This window comes from Leptonychotes weddellii, chromosome 13, assembly GCF_054177405.1.
Source record: "Leptonychotes weddellii isolate Sample4059 chromosome 13, ASM5417740v2, whole genome shotgun sequence".
In the NCBI taxonomy this organism is placed as follows: domain Eukaryota; kingdom Metazoa; phylum Chordata; class Mammalia; order Carnivora; family Phocidae; genus Leptonychotes; species Leptonychotes weddellii.
The window spans coordinates 9,835,392-9,855,632 of NC_138381.1; the positions used below are offsets into that span (position 1 = coordinate 9,835,392).

At 34.9% G+C, this 20,241-nt stretch overlaps 1 protein-coding gene across 3 annotated transcripts in view; it reads left to right on the forward strand.

Annotated features, from left to right (window-relative positions):
- The window catches only part of CDH19 (cadherin 19), a 235,399-nt gene extending 219,773 nt beyond the window's left edge, over positions 1–15,626 (forward strand). For all 3 annotated transcript variants that reach the window (XM_081801056.1, XM_031024455.2, XM_006727096.3), the window contains one exon: positions 540–15,626. In XM_081801056.1, the coding sequence (XP_081657182.1) occupies positions 540–1,030 (491 nt within the window). In that variant the 3' untranslated portion in view covers positions 1,031–15,626. The remainder of the gene's footprint in view (positions 1–539) is intronic.
- The last annotated feature ends 4,615 nt before the right edge of the window (positions 15,627–20,241 follow it).

The following is a 20,241-nucleotide window of genomic DNA, read 5'->3' on the forward strand; positions in this document are numbered from 1 at the left end:
CAGCCAGAAATATTGTTACACTGCCTTATGTCATTCTGCATGACCCTTTAGTAAATTTTCAACAGCAAATACTGTAGTTAAATTTTGGGGATTGAAAAGTTACACGAGGATATTCCACTGTGCAGGGAATGATGTCACCAATCCCTGCATTGTTCAAGGCTCAGCTGTTTGTTTTCTTTTGTCTTATAATCATAAAATCTAAACTCATGTCTTGAGCTTTTAACAAAAGCAAGGATTGTAAAGTTTATTATAAATAATGGGCGCCTGGGTGGCTCAGATGGTTAAGCCTCTGCCTTCGGCTCAGGTCATGATCCCAGCGTCCTGGGATCGAGTCCCGCAACCGGCTCCCTGCTCCTTGGGAGCCTGCTTCTCCCTCTGCCTCTCTCTCTCTCTGTGTCTCTCATGAATAAATAAATAAAATCTTAAAAAAAAATAAATAAATAAATAATATGTAATATTGATGAATATAAACTTATATTAACACATATTATACTTATTATACTATGTTAATTAATGTCCTCGTACGCTTTCTTTGTCAGGGTTTGTTTTTTTGATCTTAGGACTGAAACAGCGAAGAAAGCAGACTCTCTTTCCAGAGAAAGGTGAAGACTTCCGAGAGAATATATTCAGATACGACGATGAAGGGGGAGGAGAAGAAGATACAGAGGCTTTTGATATTGCGGAGCTGAGGAGTAGCACCATCTTGCGGGAACGCCAGACACGGAAAACCGCTCCCGCAGAGATCAGGAGTCTGTACCGCCAGTCCTTACAGGTTGGCCCAGACAGCGCCATCTTCCGGAAATTCATTCTAGAAAAGCTCGAAGAAGCTAATACTGATCCTTGTGCCCCTCCTTTTGACTCCCTCCAGACCTACGCTTTTGAGGGAACAGGGTCATTAGCTGGATCTCTGAGCTCCTTAGGATCAGCAGTCTCTGATCAGGATGAAAATTATGATTACCTTAACGAGTTGGGACCTCGCTTTAAAAGATTAGCATGCATGTTTGGTTCTGCTATGCCGTCAAATAATTAGAGCTTTTTTTATTTTTAAAATTTTAAAAATGCTAATATGTGTTTGGGCAAATTGGTAGTCTCTTAGTTAAGAGTGGTTTCCAGTTCTCGGTGTAGGGGAGAAAAGTTGTAGCGTCTTCGAATTTCCTGGGAGTAAATACCCCTTGGTTATTTCAAGCTACCCACATGTTGTCCCCGAATACAGATGTGGAGTGATGCTAACCACCAGCTCTCTGCAGGCCAACTCTGGCATGTAACTGAAATAGTCCTCTAGCATTTTTTTTTCACTACAATCCAATACAAAGTCTCAAAATTTTTGAATGTTTAATGTGAGAAAGGCCCTCAACTAGATCACCTTAATATTATTTCATTTATCCTTTTTTTTTTTTTAATCTTACCAAGTGAGAGTAAAGTGTTTATGTGTTTTAAGTTCCTGATGCTACATGGAGATAACACCTAGTAGAATCTGGGTGATTATATAAAATTTTCAAAAACTGTTTCTTTTTTATGCATAAGCAAGTTTCTGGCTGAGATTCTATGATTCACAACAGTTTGATATTTTAAAATCATTGTCAAGACCATACTTGAAAACTGATCTCAAATTTAGGCAGATTCTTGGTCTATGTTAATTAATCAAAGATACAGTATAGATTTGTATTGTCTTTGGTATTACAGATTTGTATAAAAAAGGAAGTATGAAAATATGTCTGGGAGATTTTTATGTCATTTTTATATGTAACCAATCACATCTTTATCATGTCACAATGCAATAACAAAATACATGTCAAGGTTTACTCAACATTAAATTTAAACTTTATGATAATTGTGGAAAGCGTGAAAAATTTTAAGTAAATTTTTATTGCCACTAAAAATGATAGCAATAAATGAAAGAAGTATTTGATTCAAAGTTGAATTAATATTCATCCAAAATATTTTGATCACCCTTACTGATTCTTACCATGCATAGAATAAAACATTATAAAATTCTCAGCATTTCCTTTTTATTAAGAACTTAGACCAGAACTGATTCTTCAGTGTCATTTTTTTATTATGGGATATAAAATTAGGTGCAATAGTTACTTTTATTGTAACATTATGAAGGAAGTATGCTAAGCTGCTGGACATGATAAAATCCATGGTAACATCCAGATAACAAGCTTTATGATAACATCAGATAATAAGATAATAAAACCCTTTAATTTTAATCAGCATTTTAAGAGCGATCCTTATTATTTTATCCAAATCAAGATGGAATTCAAAATTCATAGGTTGAACAGAAAGAAAATGGTGAATACAGTGTCCTCAAAATTGTTTTATATGTTCATTTCTTATTAGCAGCATGTGAAAATGAGCTGAACCAAATTGACCATATATATTTAGGTAAAATATTTTGAATAATTTTTAGCTAAAGATAGTGGATTTGAATAGCTACAGTATTGTTTTCCTCTGTACTTGGAAACATAAACACCACACCATGTAATAGAAGCAAGGTTTTCCATCAATATCAATTCAGATACCATTATGTCAGCAACATAGGTATCATCACCTTACAAAAGCCCAAGACTGGAAATACAACAATTTAGAAGGATATTAAAAGTAGATGAGAAGTCATAAGTCATAGAAAATCTTTATGAATTCATATCATCATTTACTTAGGGAAGAGTGTGAATACTAAACAAAACAAAATGTTAAAAGAAAAAACTTGCTAATAAAATAGAAATGTATGAGTTGAGAGAACATTTCTATTTCTATCATATTGACATAAAAATTGAAAGGGTATAATTGGGGATATTTTCAGGAATTATTCCATAAAGGATTGTTCCCCGTATTTAAAAGATAGTGTTACATAATCTTCGTTGAAGAATTGGAAAGTACGATAAACAACAGGTAAATCAATCCATGGAAGATAGATGAGAAAAACAGAAATAGGGTTTTCTGAGGATCCAGTGCGTTCTGTCATGGGACAGAACAACCTATCAATTTGGATGAACACTTTAAAAAATGACCATCTGCATCAACGGGGTTTCATGTTTGAGCCCTGTGGCACTAAGCAGATGTGTTAAAATAAATTCTGGTTTAGTTGATGATGGGATTGTTAATTATAGGTACATAGGAAAAGAACATACATGGTTGCATATCTATTTGCTAGTCTAAAAAATGTCCTTTTAAACTATATCAAAAAATACTATCTGATTCTTGTACAGAAGTTGCAATTTCCTTGAAATTATACTCGGTCACATTTCAATCACACTTGACCTTTTTGTAGTCACCTGGGTGTTGCAAGAACACAGCTGTATCCTAAGCTAAAGACATGGCATTAAGATCTCATTTTTGTAAATTTTCATAAAGGCTAAATCAATGCAGATATTTATGAAAATAGCACAGCTTCACATTAATACCTGCGGTGCTTAAATATTACCCTTCGTTAACTCACAGGACATAAGGAAAAAATAATTTTAAAAGTGTTTTTGACACTGACCAGAAGCTGTGCAAACTGTCTGGGATTTGGCCAAGGTGGGCATCAGAAAGATCAATGCAAATGTATGTAAAAACTGAATAGTATAAAACATTTTCATGATGTTACTTTCAAGTTCCAGCTAATCAATAATCTGTATACAACAACATATCAAATCAATTTGGAATTTCGTATATTTTAAATAATTCAAAAATCAATTCTTATCTAAATCAGAAGCAAAATACAAAAAAGTAAACATAATTTTAGTGTCCTTAAAAATTTGTGAGCATATGAAAATAGTTTACAGAACTATTTCATGTCATTCTTTTGTGCTTATTCATTTTAATATTTAAACGTGATATGTTCTATTGAGTTCTGCAGTGCTAAGTGATTTATCTCAGCTACAAATAAGGCTGCACATGTAAAATAACTCATATCCATGATTACATAGAGGTCCAAATCTGTAGAATGTTTTGTCTAGAAAAGGGAGTGGAGCTGATGTATGTATTCACATGTTTCCATAATATCTCATTTACATGCTAGTGAGAATAAATGGTCTATGAAGTACATTTTTAATTATTTTCCAGTTGCTAACATTTCTTTGTTGTGTAAACTTTGATGAATTATTTAAAATGTTCTCTTTTGGTACCTTAATTTGTACAGTAAGGATATTAAAAATAGATAATCAGATTTTCATAGGAATTAATAAAAATAATACATATAAAGAATGAATTATGCCTCATGTAGAGAATGTATGACATTTTATCTGTTATTGTTAACATAACAATTATTGTGACATTATTAAGTTTATCTTTAGAAATGCTCATAGACCAAGCTCATTCCTCTACAATTAATGTGGACAAGAAGAAAATGAATTAATGCAGGACAATAATTAGCTTGCTTTTACTTACTGCCTCCCCACCTTGACCCTTCCTGGGTAATGTTCCATTATTACCAAAGGAAAAAATTAATTGCTCAAGTTATGCATTATGTATGAGATGTTCTGATTGAAAGTCACTCCCCTATGACATTTATTTGGGGGAAAAACTCTGCTAAGTAATAACCACAGATCATGGCAACTTTATGTAGGTATGGGTATTTTAGGGAAAAAAACTCTCAAAAAAGAAAGGGGTTTGCTCAATTAGTCACTAATGCACAAATGAAATTATTTCTATGTTATATTAGGTTTACATGGAAGAAATAAAACAAATATGCTAACAGCTCCATAAGAAAGCTTTCAAACCTGTTGTTGATAACATCTGATGCCCAAAGTTCTAATTTTATATTAGGAATTTAAAATTAAATTACAAAACAGATTGTTCTCATCACCTCTGACAATACAAAATGAAAATCTGCACCCTTGGCTTTTACCTACATTGTCCTATCCTCTCTCTTTTTAAAAAACAATAATTAAGAATACATTGCCATATGTTCTCTGCTGAGTAAATTTTTATCCTCTTGTCTTTTTTATCCAATCTTAGGGCTCAGGCAAGTTCTAGGCAATTGTCCAGCTTATACCGACACCTTGGTTTTCAGATACTTCTTTCTTATTCCAGATGACCTCTACATTATTCTGGAAGCTTCCTCTGCAGCACTAATTACCTAATTTTAACTCTATTAAAACTTAACACATATCTGCACTTGACATATTCAGTTTACATAGAGAGAATTTCACCCGATTATTTGAAAATGGTTTAAGTTTGACTAAATGTATAAATTAAATTAGAAGTGGATAAATCACATAGTATATTTATCCATAGCAATTTATCATTATCACACATTGTTTAATAATAACACAGTTTTTAAGAGCAAAAATTTCTTTTTTATAAAATAGTGTCTACAGTCATGGTACTTTATTTTTGTGTAAATACCTGAAAGTGAAATCTTACCAAGGCACAGGCTAAGAAAAATTGTGAACTGTAAAAATTCTAAGTATTTTTCCCATCGGGTTCACTCATTCTTAATAAGTAAATTAACAAACATTGAAGATTTTATCCACTGGTAGCATCTAGGGAGCATCTCTAAGTGGAGTGCTATGTAATAAACCCTGAATAGAATCTCAGCAAAGGAAGTATCAGGGTCTTAGCCGGAAAAATACCGGCAAGGAACACTTGGAATTGAAGGAAGCAGATGTGACCAGAATGACTGAGTACTGCTAACGTGAGACTTGGTGCTGAGCCCAGCTCCCTCCGTGCTTCACAAGGAATATCTGCCTCTTAGCCGTCTTCCCATAGTTATGCTACTGGCCAAAAAGAGGAAAATATTAATGATGGGAGGATTTGTATTCTTTCAAATGTTTCTGAATATAGCAAACAAAGCAGTTCCCCTAAATCTCTCTCACTCTTTTTGTTTTAAGCACCTGTATTTCTAGGTCCTATTCTCAGTGGTTTTCTTTTTTTTCTTTTCTTTTCTTTTTTTAATGTGTTATCTCATTTAATCATCTATTGTGTGAGGGAGGCACTGGTGTTATTCCCAGGATACTAACAAGGAAATTGGGACAAAGAGACAAAGAGACACAAGGCAAATTGAGACAAAGAGACACAAATTACCTCAGTAATTTGCCTGAAGTCATATATGTAATAAGTAGTAATAACGCACACCTAGGCAAGCTAGTTCTAGATTCCAGGCTTTTATCCATTACACCATGCTGTCTGTCCATTTACCGCAGCTCCTTAGGTTATTAACCTTGGGGCTTTTTAATATGACATATTTTTCTGTCTCCATAGTAACAATCCTCCCATAAAGGGTATTCAAACAAATAATTGTGGGCAATTTTTATATCATAATTAGCAAATAAATGATGAGCACAAGAAATAGAAGATTAAGGCAAGAAAATATATATTTTTTTAAACCCCACTAAGTTCACATTGGAGAACTCACAGCATTTGCCATTTGTTTGCATTGCTTTCATTACATCCTCCTGCTTCTTCCTTGGATCTTCCTTCTATTTGGCATTTTCTGTATCATATATCACTTACACTAAAATGTGCTTGATTTTTTTGTCTTTTTTTCCATCATTTAATCATCAACTAGAGACAGGGATTAGCTGTTTTTGAGCAATGATTTTTGAGATTCGTGGGGACAGAACAGAGCACTGAGACTCACAGGGCTGGTGAATGATTTGAATGCGGAGGCAGCAGAAAGTAAGCTTACATTAATATCAGACCTGGTTCCCTGATTTATCTTTCAACAGTGATCTGTGTTCTAGGAACGAAAGCAAGATAATAAGCCCGACATGTTCCTTTAACTTTTCCCTTCTGATATCAGACTGCATGGTCTCTATCTTATCAAGGGGTGTAATATTCCTTGATTAAAGGAGACAGCACTGGCCAACAGATGACCCCAAATACCAGGATAATAGGCACCATCACTAGTGTACCTCTATCAATTCTTCTAGCATGCGTCCACTTCACTTAGGATAAAAACAAAGTGGAGGTTCCCTTTGGTTCCCAGCAATTCATGGTATCAAGTGAACACATTGGGAAGCACATTAATCACCCGATTTTTTGCACATCTGAACTGTAACTGAGTTATTTTTGACCTTCCGACAAATATATTTTAATGAGGTATTGATTTTTAAGGTGGCCGACACAGAACAGTACAAGTCGATTTAATAATATGCATTTTTAACATGAAATTCCTTGTTTAAGAATGTCTTCTGCTCAAATTAGGGTCAAATCAGGCAAATCTTTAAAATCATAAACCCAGCGAGGGTTCAAACAAGAAAGAGAAAATAAATCAGGAGCCGTAGATCCAGACCCCTTTTAAAAGGGCAACTATGCTTACGAGATGGCTTTCCATGCTCTTTCTACTTTTCTTGGTGGAAAGCAAGTACTCTGAAATCCTTTCACTGTAATATTTTTAGAGAAAATATTAGAACATGGGGGCCAGTTTGTAACATGGAATCACTAATGTATTCCTTACTAGGCAATTAAAATGGCTTGTTCCTGCTACTAACCTGAGGTTTGACTCTTATCTGGCAAAAGCAAGGTTGACAAGTCATAAGCAAGATCTGCTCCAGCCGTAGGTGCATTCTACCCATTTTGATTTAGATGGAAGACTGCCCTTCTGTATTTTGTGCCAAGGCAAACATTACCATTATCAACTCAGAGGTAGGGAATATAATTGAATATGTATAAGGAAGTAGCACCAACCGACACAGAATTGTATAACTTTATATTACATTAAAATCCTAAATTTCTTATGGATTCTAATTTTGTTTTCCTATTGGTTTGCAACATTAATAAACATTAATAGATTTATTGAACTGTATAGCAATAACTAGAACTGAAGTCATAGTTTAGACTTTTATGAGTGAATCATCCTAGAGTATTTAACATTCCAGATTGCAGAAGGTTTCTGCCCTTGTAAATCATTTGCTACTTTATAATGTGTTCTCTTTTCTAATTAAATTGATTGCACAAAGCTGGTAGAACCTTGGGATTTGAACTCAAAGAGCATTATGGAGGCAGAGCTATTCATTTCTGAGCTGGTTCTTGTTTTGTCACATACCAAACTATTCTAAAAGCCAGATGCTATTTTCTATGGCATGTCTGCTACTCCCTAAGGTAGATTTCAGCCCCCAATTTTCCCTTCCCTAATCATTTCCATTTATTTTTATACTGTATATAACATTAAGTAAATCAGAGTATTCCATTATGACCTCTAACTGCTTTTCTGAAGAGTAGGCTTCTTAAATGTATTAAATATGTTAAACATGGCAACAGTCCCACTGAGAGACATAGGGATCTCAACAACATCATCACCTTTATAAAGCAATTGAAGATGCTTCTCTTTTTCCAGGCAGTTCTTTAATTCAAGTAGAAGTGATCTGAGATGTGGCTTTTATAATTAGCCTTTGCCTTAAGACATTGCCCCAGAAGAGAAAAGATCAGAATAATAATGAAATTTTAAATAACATACCTACACTGCTTTGCATTAATAATAGAAGAGCCAAGGGATATTGGTTGGAATACTCAAGTATTTAGTAGATATCTTTTGGGGAAATATAGTGTATGGTTAGCATTGTTAATCTTTTCCAAAGTTAAATCTCAGACTGTTAAACAACTGTTAAACTACTTGTAAGTCAGTATGTCCCTAAAGTGTCCCTCAACTACTAAAAATATCAAGAGGTGAAAATGCAAATTTTAGAAGATATTTTGCTTCCTAAGCAATTACTTTCATCAAATGATCCACTTTAAAAATACCATTAAATATCTTTAAAATGTGACCTCTATATGATTGATCCCTATACCGTTTCATTTTTAGGATGATTTGGTTCTAAAATACTAAGTCACACACACGCACACACACACACACACTTACCCTAAGTACTACACCAAGCTGTGCAATGTAAAATACTGTTACAAATATATAATAGGCTGCAGAAGTCACACCCTAAGATAGTGACAATCTATTCTGCTATATTCTCATCCTAGGCTCTTTCTAATGACACGAAGCCATCTCACTTATTCAACTTCCATTTTTAATCCCAAACAGCAAATATTTATTGAGTACCCACTACATGGCATGCATTTTAGCAGATGTTGAGAAAATCAGGGAGAATAACACATGGTCTCCCAACACCAAAAACACAAGAGACATGTGCCCAGCAGTACATTTATCACAATCCAGATGCTATTGGAGGTAAATATAAAGTGGCCTTGGAACATGGTGGAGGGAACCACTCACTGACTCATTATGGCAGTAGAGAATATGGCAGAGAAAAGCAGTGAGGATACACTTTGCTTCACAAGAAGGTGATATTCGAGCCATGGTTTGAAGAAGATTGATAAGGATATAGTCATTCACACAATCTTTGCAGATACCATACCATACCCCTGACACATATACCTCCCACACAGTGAAATTTCTTTGGATGTTAGAACTTGCTTGTGACACCTTGCTACGTTTGTAGGTACACAAGAGTTACCTCAAAGCTAGGCTTCCACCAAAGACACAAGTAGTGAATACCAGTCATGTTGCAAAGGCAAACACTTAGGTAGGGAGCTTAATCCCGCTGTGGAAAGAGAGCACTGTATTGCACAACTTAAGGGCTGCCATTCATTTGTCATTCCGTGTTGTATAGTGTTTGATTTATGAGACAACGCTGGCCACAAATGGCTTCCTCCCAAGAAAATTTTGAATATATTTTATTTTTTAAAAACAATTTTAGGGGCACCTGGGTGGTTCAGATGGTTAAGCGTCTGCCTTTGGCTCGGGTCATGATCCCAGAGTCCTGGGATTGAGCCCCACATCGGGCTCCTGGCTCAGCGGGAAGCCTGCTTCTCCCTCTCCCTCTCTCCCTGCTCATGCTCTCTCTCTCTCTGTGTCTCAAATGAATAAATTTAAAAAAATCTTAAAAAAAAACAAAAACAATTTTAGATTTACTGAAAAGTTGTGATGACAATATAGTCTTCCCATAAAACACTTGTCCAGTTCCCCCTAGTATTAACATTTTCCATTAGTGCAACATGGTTATTCTAATTAATGAACCAGTAATGATACATCATTACTAAAACTCATAATTTATTCAAATTTCCATAGACTTTACCTAATGTCTCTCTTGTTCCAGCATCCTATCCAGGGTACCTGCCACATTACTTTGTTTTCACGCTCCTTAGTCTCCTCTTAGCTGTGATAGTTTCTCAGGCTTTCATTGGTTGAGATGACCTTGACTGTTTTGAGTAGCTCTGGTTGGGTATTTTGTAGAATGTCCCTCTGTTAGATTTTGACTAGTGCTTTCCTAATGATCAGACTGGGGTTATGGGTTTTGAGGAGGAATATCATTGAGGTAAACTATCATTTTCATTATATGGTAACTCAAGGGTACATACTATCAGTGTGGTTTATTTCTGCTGATGTTGACCTTGATTACCTGCTTGAGGTAGTGTTTGCCAATTTTCTCCACTCTAAAGTTAATCTTTTTTCTCTCTTTCCATACTATACTTTTTGCAAGGAAGTATCTATGTGGATCCCATACCTAGGACATGGAAAATTATGCTTCCTCTCACTGAAGATCATTTTTTTATGGACTATGTGTCTATTCTCCCAACTTATTTACTTATTTATTCACTCATTTATATCAGTATGTACTTATGGATACTTTTGTTCTATTTTAGGTTATAATACAATATTACTTAATTTTGTTGCTCAATTGTTCCAGCTTTGGTCATTGGGAGTTCTTACAGTTGGCTTTTGTGTCCTTATGACATACCCGTGTGTGTGTGTGTGTGTGTAGTGCTCCTCACTTTTCAGCACTATCACATGCTCTAGGCTTATCATGTATAGTCCCTGCTCCACTCCCAGAAGAAGCCATTTCTCCAAAGAGCCACAGGGTAAATGTTATTGGAGAATGATGTTAGACACCAAGTTTGGGCAATAGGTGTTGTTATTGCTACGGGGATATTATTTCTTTCCTATTAGGCCTTTTCAGCTGACAGAGCAAGGGAATGTATGTGTGTTTTTACTGTTACTTGCATATACACATATCTTAATCATATCATAAATATTTCCACACATTACCACCTGCATCTGCATTAAGCAAAATATGAGTTTATGCTCATGGTTCCAACACTAATCCACTAGCTCATGGATCATCCTAGCCTTCTACACTTGATTATTATATCTAAACTGTGCTCCAACAATAAGCAAACTAGCTTCTCATAACTGCTATTTATTTAGTTAATTATTCAAGTTTATCTACAAGATTGTGAGCCAGTTTCCCCTTTGAGACAAAACTTTATCCCCTAGATTACAGGGCTATGTACAATTTCTTTTACCTTTAGTTTTACAGACTCTAGTTATTTCCAAAGTTACTTAGGTCAGCACCTCCCCCCCAACTTTCAGTGAGGTTGTTTCATAGATTTATGTAGTTATATAGTACAGTTATATTGTTTTGTCACATTCTGCATTCCATTCTGAGATTCCCTCAATCTCCTAAATATTTTTATTTACATATATTCAAGTTAATTCTATATAATGCTATAAGCTCAATGGGTTTTGACAAATTGTAGTGTTATATAACCTCAATCACATTATCATACAGAATAGTTTCTTTGTCCTAAAAATGTCCCTGTGCTTTTCCTATTTAACTCTTCTTTCCTCCCCCCCACCAAAATCTGGTAGTTATTGGTCGTTTACTTTCTTTATAGTTTTGCCTTCTCAAGAATATCTTATAATTTGAATCATACAACAGGTAGCCCTTTAGACTGGCCTCTTTCGCACAGCAATGTGCTTTTAAGGCACCCTCAGATCTTTTTGTGGTTTGATAACTCATTTATTCTATTGCTGCCTAGTATTGCATTAGATGGATGTACCATAGTTGGCTTATCTATTCACCTATAGCAGGACATCTTGGTTGCCCTCCTTTTTGGCAACATGAATAAAGCTCATGTAAACATTCCTATACAGGTTTTTGCATGGACATAAATGTTCAAATCACTAGTGTAAAAACCTAGGAGCGTGATTCCTTGATCATATGGTAAGGCTATGTTAAGCTTACTGAAAAGATACCAAACTGTGCTCCCAAATATCTATACCATTTGAATCCCCATCAACAGTGAATGAAAGTCCCTGTTGCTCCACACCTTCATGAGCATTTTGTATCAGGAACTTTTTGGATTTTAGCCATTCAAATAAGTTTGCTGTTGTATCTCATTTTAATTTGCATTTCCCTCATTACAAATTATAACGAGCATCTATTCATATTCTTATTTGCCAACTGTATATCTCCTTTGGTGAAGTGACTGCTCAGATCATTTACCCATATTTTAATTAGGTTGTTGGTTTTGTTGAGTTTTAAGTCTTTCTTCTATATTTTGGATAAAATATAGAAAAAAAAGGGTTCTTTCTGTATTTTAGATAAAATATATTTTCCAGATATGTTTTTCAAACATTTTATCTCAGTGTCTTGTCTTTTTATTTTCTTAACAGTATCTTTTGCAGAGTAGAAGATTTTATTTTAATGAAGTATATTTTATCAATTTTTTTCATGGATCATGCTTTTGATGTTGCATCGAAAAAACTCGGCCAAGGTCACATAGATTTTCTGCAAAGTTCTCCTCCAAGATATTTATAGTTTTGTGTTCCATATTTATATCTATGATCCATTTTGGAGTGAATTTTGGCAAAGTCATGATGTCTTTGTCTAGGTTTATTTTTTCTCATGTGTACATCCAATTGTTCTAACACCATTTGCTAAGAAGACTATCCTTTCTGCAATGAATTACCTTCGCTCCTTTTTCAAGCATCAATTGAGTATATGTGTATTTCTTTCCCCTGGGCTCTTTATTTGGTTCCATTGATCTATGACAATACCATGCTGTCTTAATTACTATAGCTTTAAAGCAAGCCTTGAAATTGGTAGTGTGAATTCTCCAACTTAGTTATTTTTCTTCAGTATGTATTGGCTATGCTAGAGCTTTTTCTTTTCATGTAAAGCTTAGAATCAGTTTGTCCACATCTACAAAATAGCTTACTTGTGTTTGTACTGGGATGGCACCCATCTATAAATCAAGTTGGGAAGAATTGCCTTTTAAACAACATTGTGCCTTCTATTCCATGAGCAAGGAATATCTATTTATTTAGATCTTTGATTTCTTCCATCAGAATTTTGTAGATTTCCTCATATTTTTATAAGATTTACATTTAAGGATATTTTTGTGCTAATATAAATGGTAATGCACTTTAGTTTCAAATTCTAAGTGTTTAGTACAGGTGTATAGGACAGAAATTGACTTTTCTTATCTTTTTTTATTTTTTCATTATGATTTTTTTTTTGTTAACCATGTATCCTGCAACCTTGCCATGCTCACTCATTAGTTCCAGATTTGTTTGTTTTTTAATTGCTTGGGATTTTCTACATAGGCAATCATGTCATCAGCAAGCAAACATATTTTTACTTCTTCTATTCCAAACTATACTTTTGGTTTTCTTTTTCATTTTTTTCTTTTTTTGTCTAATTGCAGTAGATAGGAATTCCAATATGATGTTGAATAGAAGTGGTGAGAGGGAACACCCTTCCCTTTCCCCAACTTGGGTAAAAGAGTCTAGTTTCTCACATTACATATGATGTTAGCTGTAAGTTTTTTCTAGATGTAACAAATTTCTGCTCTATTCTTAGTTTGCTGAGTTTTTTCTTTAAGTCATGAATAAGTGTTGGATTTTGCTATTTTTAAGCAATAATTTGTATGATCATTTGATTTTTCTTCTTTAACTTTGTTGATATTGTGGGTTGTATTTATTGATTTTCAAGTATTGAGCCAGGTTTGCATTTCTAGAATGAGTAAAACCACATGGTCATGGTGTATAATTCTTTTTTATACATTGTTTTTGCTAATGCTTGCTTTACACATTGGTTTGCTGATATTATGTTTAAGGAATTTTGTATTCATGTTCATGAGACACATTGGCTGGTAGCTTTCTTTTCTTGCAGTGTTTCAATTTGATTTTGGTATTGGGGTAATATTTGCCTCAGAGAATGAGCATAGAATGAGTTAAGAAGAGTTCCTTTTAGGGTGCCTGGGTGGCCCAGTTAGTAGAACATGTGACTCTTGTTCTTGGGGTTGTGAGTTTGAGCCCCGCATTAGGTTCAGAGATTACTTAAAAAAAAAGACTTCCGTTTTTTGTGGGTTTTTTTAAGATTTTATTTATTCATTTGACAGAGAGAGAGAGAACAAGCAAGGGGAGTGGCAGGCAGAGGGAGAAGGAGAAGCAGGTACCCCGCTGAGCAGGGAGCCCGATGTGGGACTTGATCCCAGGACCCTGAGATCATGACCTAGCCAAAGGCAGATGCTTAACTGACTGAGCCACCCAGGAGACCAAAAAAGACTTCCTTTTGCTTCTACTTTTTTTTTAAAGGGATAGTAGAGAATTGGTATCATTTCTTTCTTAAATATTTGATAAAATTCACAAATGAAATCATCTGGGCTTGGTGTTTTCCATTTGTAAGGTTATTAATTACTAATTCAATTACTAATTCAATCTCTTTAATAGATAAAGAACTACACAGATTATTTTTTCTTGTGTGAGTTTGGTAGTTTGTGTTACAATGAATTGGTCTGTTTTATCTATTTTTTTTTAAGATTATTTATTTATTTGTCAAAAAGAGAGACAGTGAGAGAGGGAACACAAGCAGGGGGAGTGAGAGAGGGAGAAGCAGGGGCTCCCATGGAGCAGGGAGCCCCATGCAGGGCTTGATCCCAGGACCCTGGGATCAGGACCTGAGCCGAAGGCAGACGCTTAACGACTGAACCACCCAGGCGCCCCTGTTTTATCTAATTTATCAGAATTATGGGCAGAGTTTTTCACAGTGTTCACTTGTCATCCTTTTAATGTTCATGAATTAATACTTTTAATACCCCTTTTATTTCTAATGTTTATAATTTGTGTTTCCACTGTTTTTTTCCCCCTTGGTTGTCCTGCCTAGACTTATATTAATTGTATTGATTTTTTTAAGAAATCACCTTTGGTTTTACTGATTTTGTCAATTGCTTTTATGGTTTTTTCAATTCCATTAATCTTTTTTTACCTGATTTTATGAATTGTTCTCCTTTGCTTGCTTTTGTCTTAAATTGTTCTTTCTCTAGTTTCCTAAGATGGAAACTTAGATTATTGATTTTAGATCATGTTTTTTGTAACACTTTAATTTAAATTTAAATTTAATTAAAATTGTGATTTTATTTCACTTGTTTTAATTTTTAAAATTTTTTGAGATTTATTCTCAAAATAAATCTTGTCCCAAATATTCTTTAGAAGTGTGTTCTATAGTCTCCAAATATTTGAGGATTTTCCAGGTATCTTTCATATAAACTTCTCTTTTAATTCCATTTTGGTAAGAAAATATCCTTTGTAGGACTTCTATGCCTTAAAATTTGTCAAGGCGTTTTGATCACCAGGACTATTGTCTATCTTAATCAGTGTTCCATGGGAGTTTGAGAAGAATATGTATTCTGCTGTTGTTTCATGGACTATTCTATAAATGTCAATGTGATTGAATGGTGGTGCTGGTCAGGGCAACTATATCATTTCTGATTTACTGCCTGCTTGAACTGCCAATTACTGAAAGAGGGTGTTGAAATCTCAAACAAAATAATGTACTTCTCTATTTATTCTCTAAGTTCTATAAGCTTTTTTTCCCTCATATGTTTGTGCTTTTTTGTTAGATGCACACACATTAAAAATTATGTTTTCATGGAGAATTGATTTCTTTATCAAACTATCTATAGATATAGAAATAAATATTTATCATTATCTATATATAGATATACGGATAAATGTACAGATACATATATAGATATATATTACTATCTATCTATATAGACATATCTATCTGTATCTCCCTCTTTACACCTGATGCTTTTCCCTGTTCTAAAATCCACTTCTTCTGAAATTTATATACTGATTAAAGAGTTTTTATTAATATTAACACAGTACATCATTCCCATGACTTTAGTTTTACTTATTTGAGTCTTCACATTTAAACATATAGTGAGTTATTTTTATATCCACTCTTACAATCTGTTTTAATGATTATAGTTACACCATTCACATTTAAAGTGATTACTGATATATATGAATAATAGCTATCATGTTAATAGTTGTTTTCTATTTATTGATTCAAATTCGTCTATTGTCCTTTTTGTCGCCTTACATAGAGCCCATACTTTGTGATTATTTCATCTATAATCCACTTTCATTTACTGGAGCTTTGGTGATGTGGTGATAAGGTGTGAAGGAGGGGAAGCATTCTATAATGTTATGATTAAATTCTAGTGTATGATTAATTTCTTTTCTTGACACTGTGTCCTTGTTCTTTGAACTTCATAAGTATTTCTTAGGTCCTGTCTCCCCTCAGGTGAGAGAGAAATCTAGTGGGAGCTAGAGTGACATAAATGCCCTTGTCTGCAGGTGGGTATGGCTCTGGTAAGGTCTTCTCCCCTGGAGAGTACCCACGGAGCTGGGCTGTTCTATGAGCCCGTGGAGAACATTCTGGGGATACGTTTACATTTCCCATTGCCAGAAATACAAGAAACCTTTCTTTCTTTCCTTCTATTCTTCCTTTTTTCCTCCCCTCTTCATTTCCTCTTCTGCTGCTTTGGCTCTTTACCATGAGAACCTGCTGGAATCTTAGAGAGGAAATGCATGAAAGAATGCAGCTCCCAGGACGTTCTCACTCTTCAGCAATTCTTCCATTTACCTAGTAAATCCTCCAGGCAAGCAGATCAAGCTGTGACTGACTGGATTCACCTGTCTACAGATTTCAGCGTGGCAGTCTGTCCTGCAATATTCTCAGCAATGTTGTCGGTTCTCTGTATTTAAGAGAAGTCAATGATTTTTAATTTGTTCCGTTTTTGTTGCTATTATTGTAAGAATAGGGGTGACATCTTTCAAACTCGTTACACTTTGTTGCTTGTGCCAGAATTTTTTCCCCAAATTTTTAGTAAGGCAGAGGGGAAGCACAAAGTTGGCAATCAGCTGAAAAGAAGAAGAAGGAAAAAATGGTGGTGCCCATCAGCCTCCCTCTTCGGAGCATATCCATAGGCCCTGACCTTCAAGCCAACGCTTTAAGGTTAGCAAATGAGTTTCTTTCATATAAATTCTGGTTGCTTTAAAAGAGGTTGCTTCCGGCTGGGCTCTGGGGCGTTTGGGCCCTTTAAGAGAGGTTTTTCAGTTCACAGCTATTTTGTGGGTCTTGTGGTGGTTTTCAAAGCTAGGTGTTTGGGGGGCTTATCTCTCAGGTGCAGATCATAAATGTTGGGGTGCTCAACGTGGGGTTTAAGCCATTCACTGTTCAGGGAGAAGCTCTGGGTTTTGAGCTCCTTCCTGATTATGAGTTTCTGCTTTTCACTAGCGTTGTGTTATAATTTGAAATTGTCCGTGGCTCTTGTGGATCCCAGGCGCTGGTAGCAAATCTTTCCTTAAAGGACGAGATAGTAAATATAACAGGTTTGCTGTGGATCTGGTCTCTATTGCTACTTTCCAACATTTGCTTTTGTAGTGTAAAACAATCATAGATAAAACACAAATGAGTGGGTGTTGCTATGTTCTAAGAAAACATTATTTGTAAAATCAGTCAGCTGGCCCACGGGCCAAAGTTTTCCAAACTTTGCCCTCAGATAGTCTTTGGGAACCCAACAGGCTTACAGCTATATATTAATACTTTAGTGCTTTATGTGGTGATTTCTTTTCAGTGTCCTAAGAGTTAAACAGTATGTGGAATTTGCCTGGATTATGATTGGAGAACAGGGTCTCGTATGGGTTCTATCATGTATGAACAGGTCATTTAAATTCCCTACTTCAGTTTATTCACGTGAAAAATCAAATATAGTCCTATCTATCAGAGAGAGGAGGACAGAATCAAGAAAAACAAATTAGATTGTCACAACTTTTCTGTGCCTATTACAGTTCTTTGTAGGAATTCATTAAACGCACCTGCTTTACATAGTTGGTTATTTTAAGAAGAAAATATATCTGAAAATATATTGTAAATTATAAGATACTGGATACTTGAGATTTATTATAACTAGCAAACATAATCTGTCCTTTATATCCAGGTGAATATTATCTAAGCTTGGAATTGGACATATTCAAGGGGATTGATGCACTACTCAATCCATTTATTGATCAGCAATTCCTTTTTATTGTTGGTTCTCTGGTATTTTCATCCCTTAATGGAGATGCTTCTGGCTTCGTTGGTCAGCTTTGCTTTAACTTGGCTTGGTTCAAAGAAGATTGTATGACTTTGAAATAACCTACATTTTCACACATAACTCCACATTTCATTGATAATTTCTCCCAATACAGCCATTCTTTTGAATGGACACTTTTGGTGGAGTGATTATCATATACAGTACTTTCCATAAGAAAGTGATCTTCTTTAAGTAGTGGCCATCCCTGTCATTTCTTTAAAGCAAAAACCTGTAGATCATTTTGTTCTTTTATAATTTAACAGTGAAGTGAGTTTAATGCTTTACTGAAGAATTATGGAAACTTTTCTAAAACATGAATTTGTCAGGATAGAACTACAGTATATTTATGGGCAATTTTATTTTGAAACATAGTCCGGTGTGAATCAGACTTCTTGATTTCATAATTAACACCAGTGGAGCATATTCCAAAATGGTTTTAAAGCTGTGTTTCCATCCACATTCACTTTTTGAGAAATTTGTAAATGCATAGAGAGTACATTTAGAAAAGGGATTAAATGCAAGTCACTTCATTTGCAAAGTCCCATAACGACAGGAAGATATAGTGGTTACTTATCTTTTTATTTCTAGTTCACTTAGATTTTTTTTTTCTTATATGTTACTCCTTTCTGAATTGATCCTAATTTATCACACCAAAAAGTTATCTCTTTAATAATCACAGGGCAGAGTACAGAGCTGAGTGCTTAATAGGTAATCAATGAAATCATAAATTAGGCTCCTAGGATAGGTATAAATTATCCTTATAAAATTCACTTATTTGAAAAGAAGAATGGTTAAAGCCGGGCTGAGAGGGATGATTGCTCTTTTTGGGTCATAGATGCTTCCTATTTCAAGTTAATAAGAATTAAATGAACTGCTGCAGCCTGAATGCTCTCATGCATTTATATTACATGGATTTACATCAATGTTATTTTTATATAGTCTTATGTTAAACATAAGAAAAACTGCAAAGCAGGTGAAAGATCTCCTGTGACTTCTTATAAATTAAAGTTTTGGATTTGACAAGTGTCAAAATAAACATAAGTAGTAAACAGGCTAAAATCACAAGGCAAAGACAGTTTTTAACAGTATACAATTTATTCTTTCAAGCTCTCAGCTTTATGGCATGTGATGATATAAAAAAAAATATCTTCTACTTTTTAATCAAAGTCCTGGACAAACATTTTGAAAGTTTAGAGTTCGATGGTAATCTATGAAAAGTCATTAGTTATCATACCTTAAGGCCTCAACTCGTGAACTCCAGTTAGATACTCTCCTTAACAGGTAAACATCTAAAAACAAAGGCACAGAGCCCATATCATTCAGAGGGATCCATAAGAATATCATAGAAACACTGTCAAGTTTGTGATTGTTTTTGTTGTTGATATCCAGATGACTATTTTCTGATGCTATGTCCTAATCTTTTTTTTTTTTTTAAGATTTTATTTATTTATCTGAGAGAGAGAGCACATGAGAGGGGGGAGGGTCAGAGGGAGAAGCAGACTCCCCGCTGAGCAGGGAGCCCCATGCGGGACTCGATTCCGGGACTCCAGGATCATGACCTGAGCTGAAGGCAGTTGCTTAACCAACTGAGCCACCCAGGCGCCCTCTATGTCCTAATCTTGTAGTTGTTAAATATAATTTACAGGACTAGGTGATGAGTCTATGGAAGTTTCATTTGTATCACTCTAGGTAAGTCAAAGAGAGAGAATGTAATTGAAGGAATTAAATGGATGATACTTACTGGAAGATGTGATTTTCAAAAGTCTGGGAGAACCTTTCCTAGTTTTCTTTTAGTTTTCAGAGAATCAAAAAGTTATCAAACTAGCAGGAAAATGATAATCATTGTAGATGTCTATAGTACCAGACAGGAAATTTGTAGGGGAAAAAAAAAAAAAAAGGCTGGAGATGCTGCAGACCATTACTTCCTCAGAAGCCCATGAGTCTTCCCACCACGGCTGGAGTAAGTGCTTTTGTTTTCTCTTTTCATTTCCAGCTCTCACACAACTACTTCTTATCAGTAGAGTTAAAACAGAGATAAGGCAGACTGGGGAGAAGTTCAACCAATTTCTGATATGCAACACAGTTTAG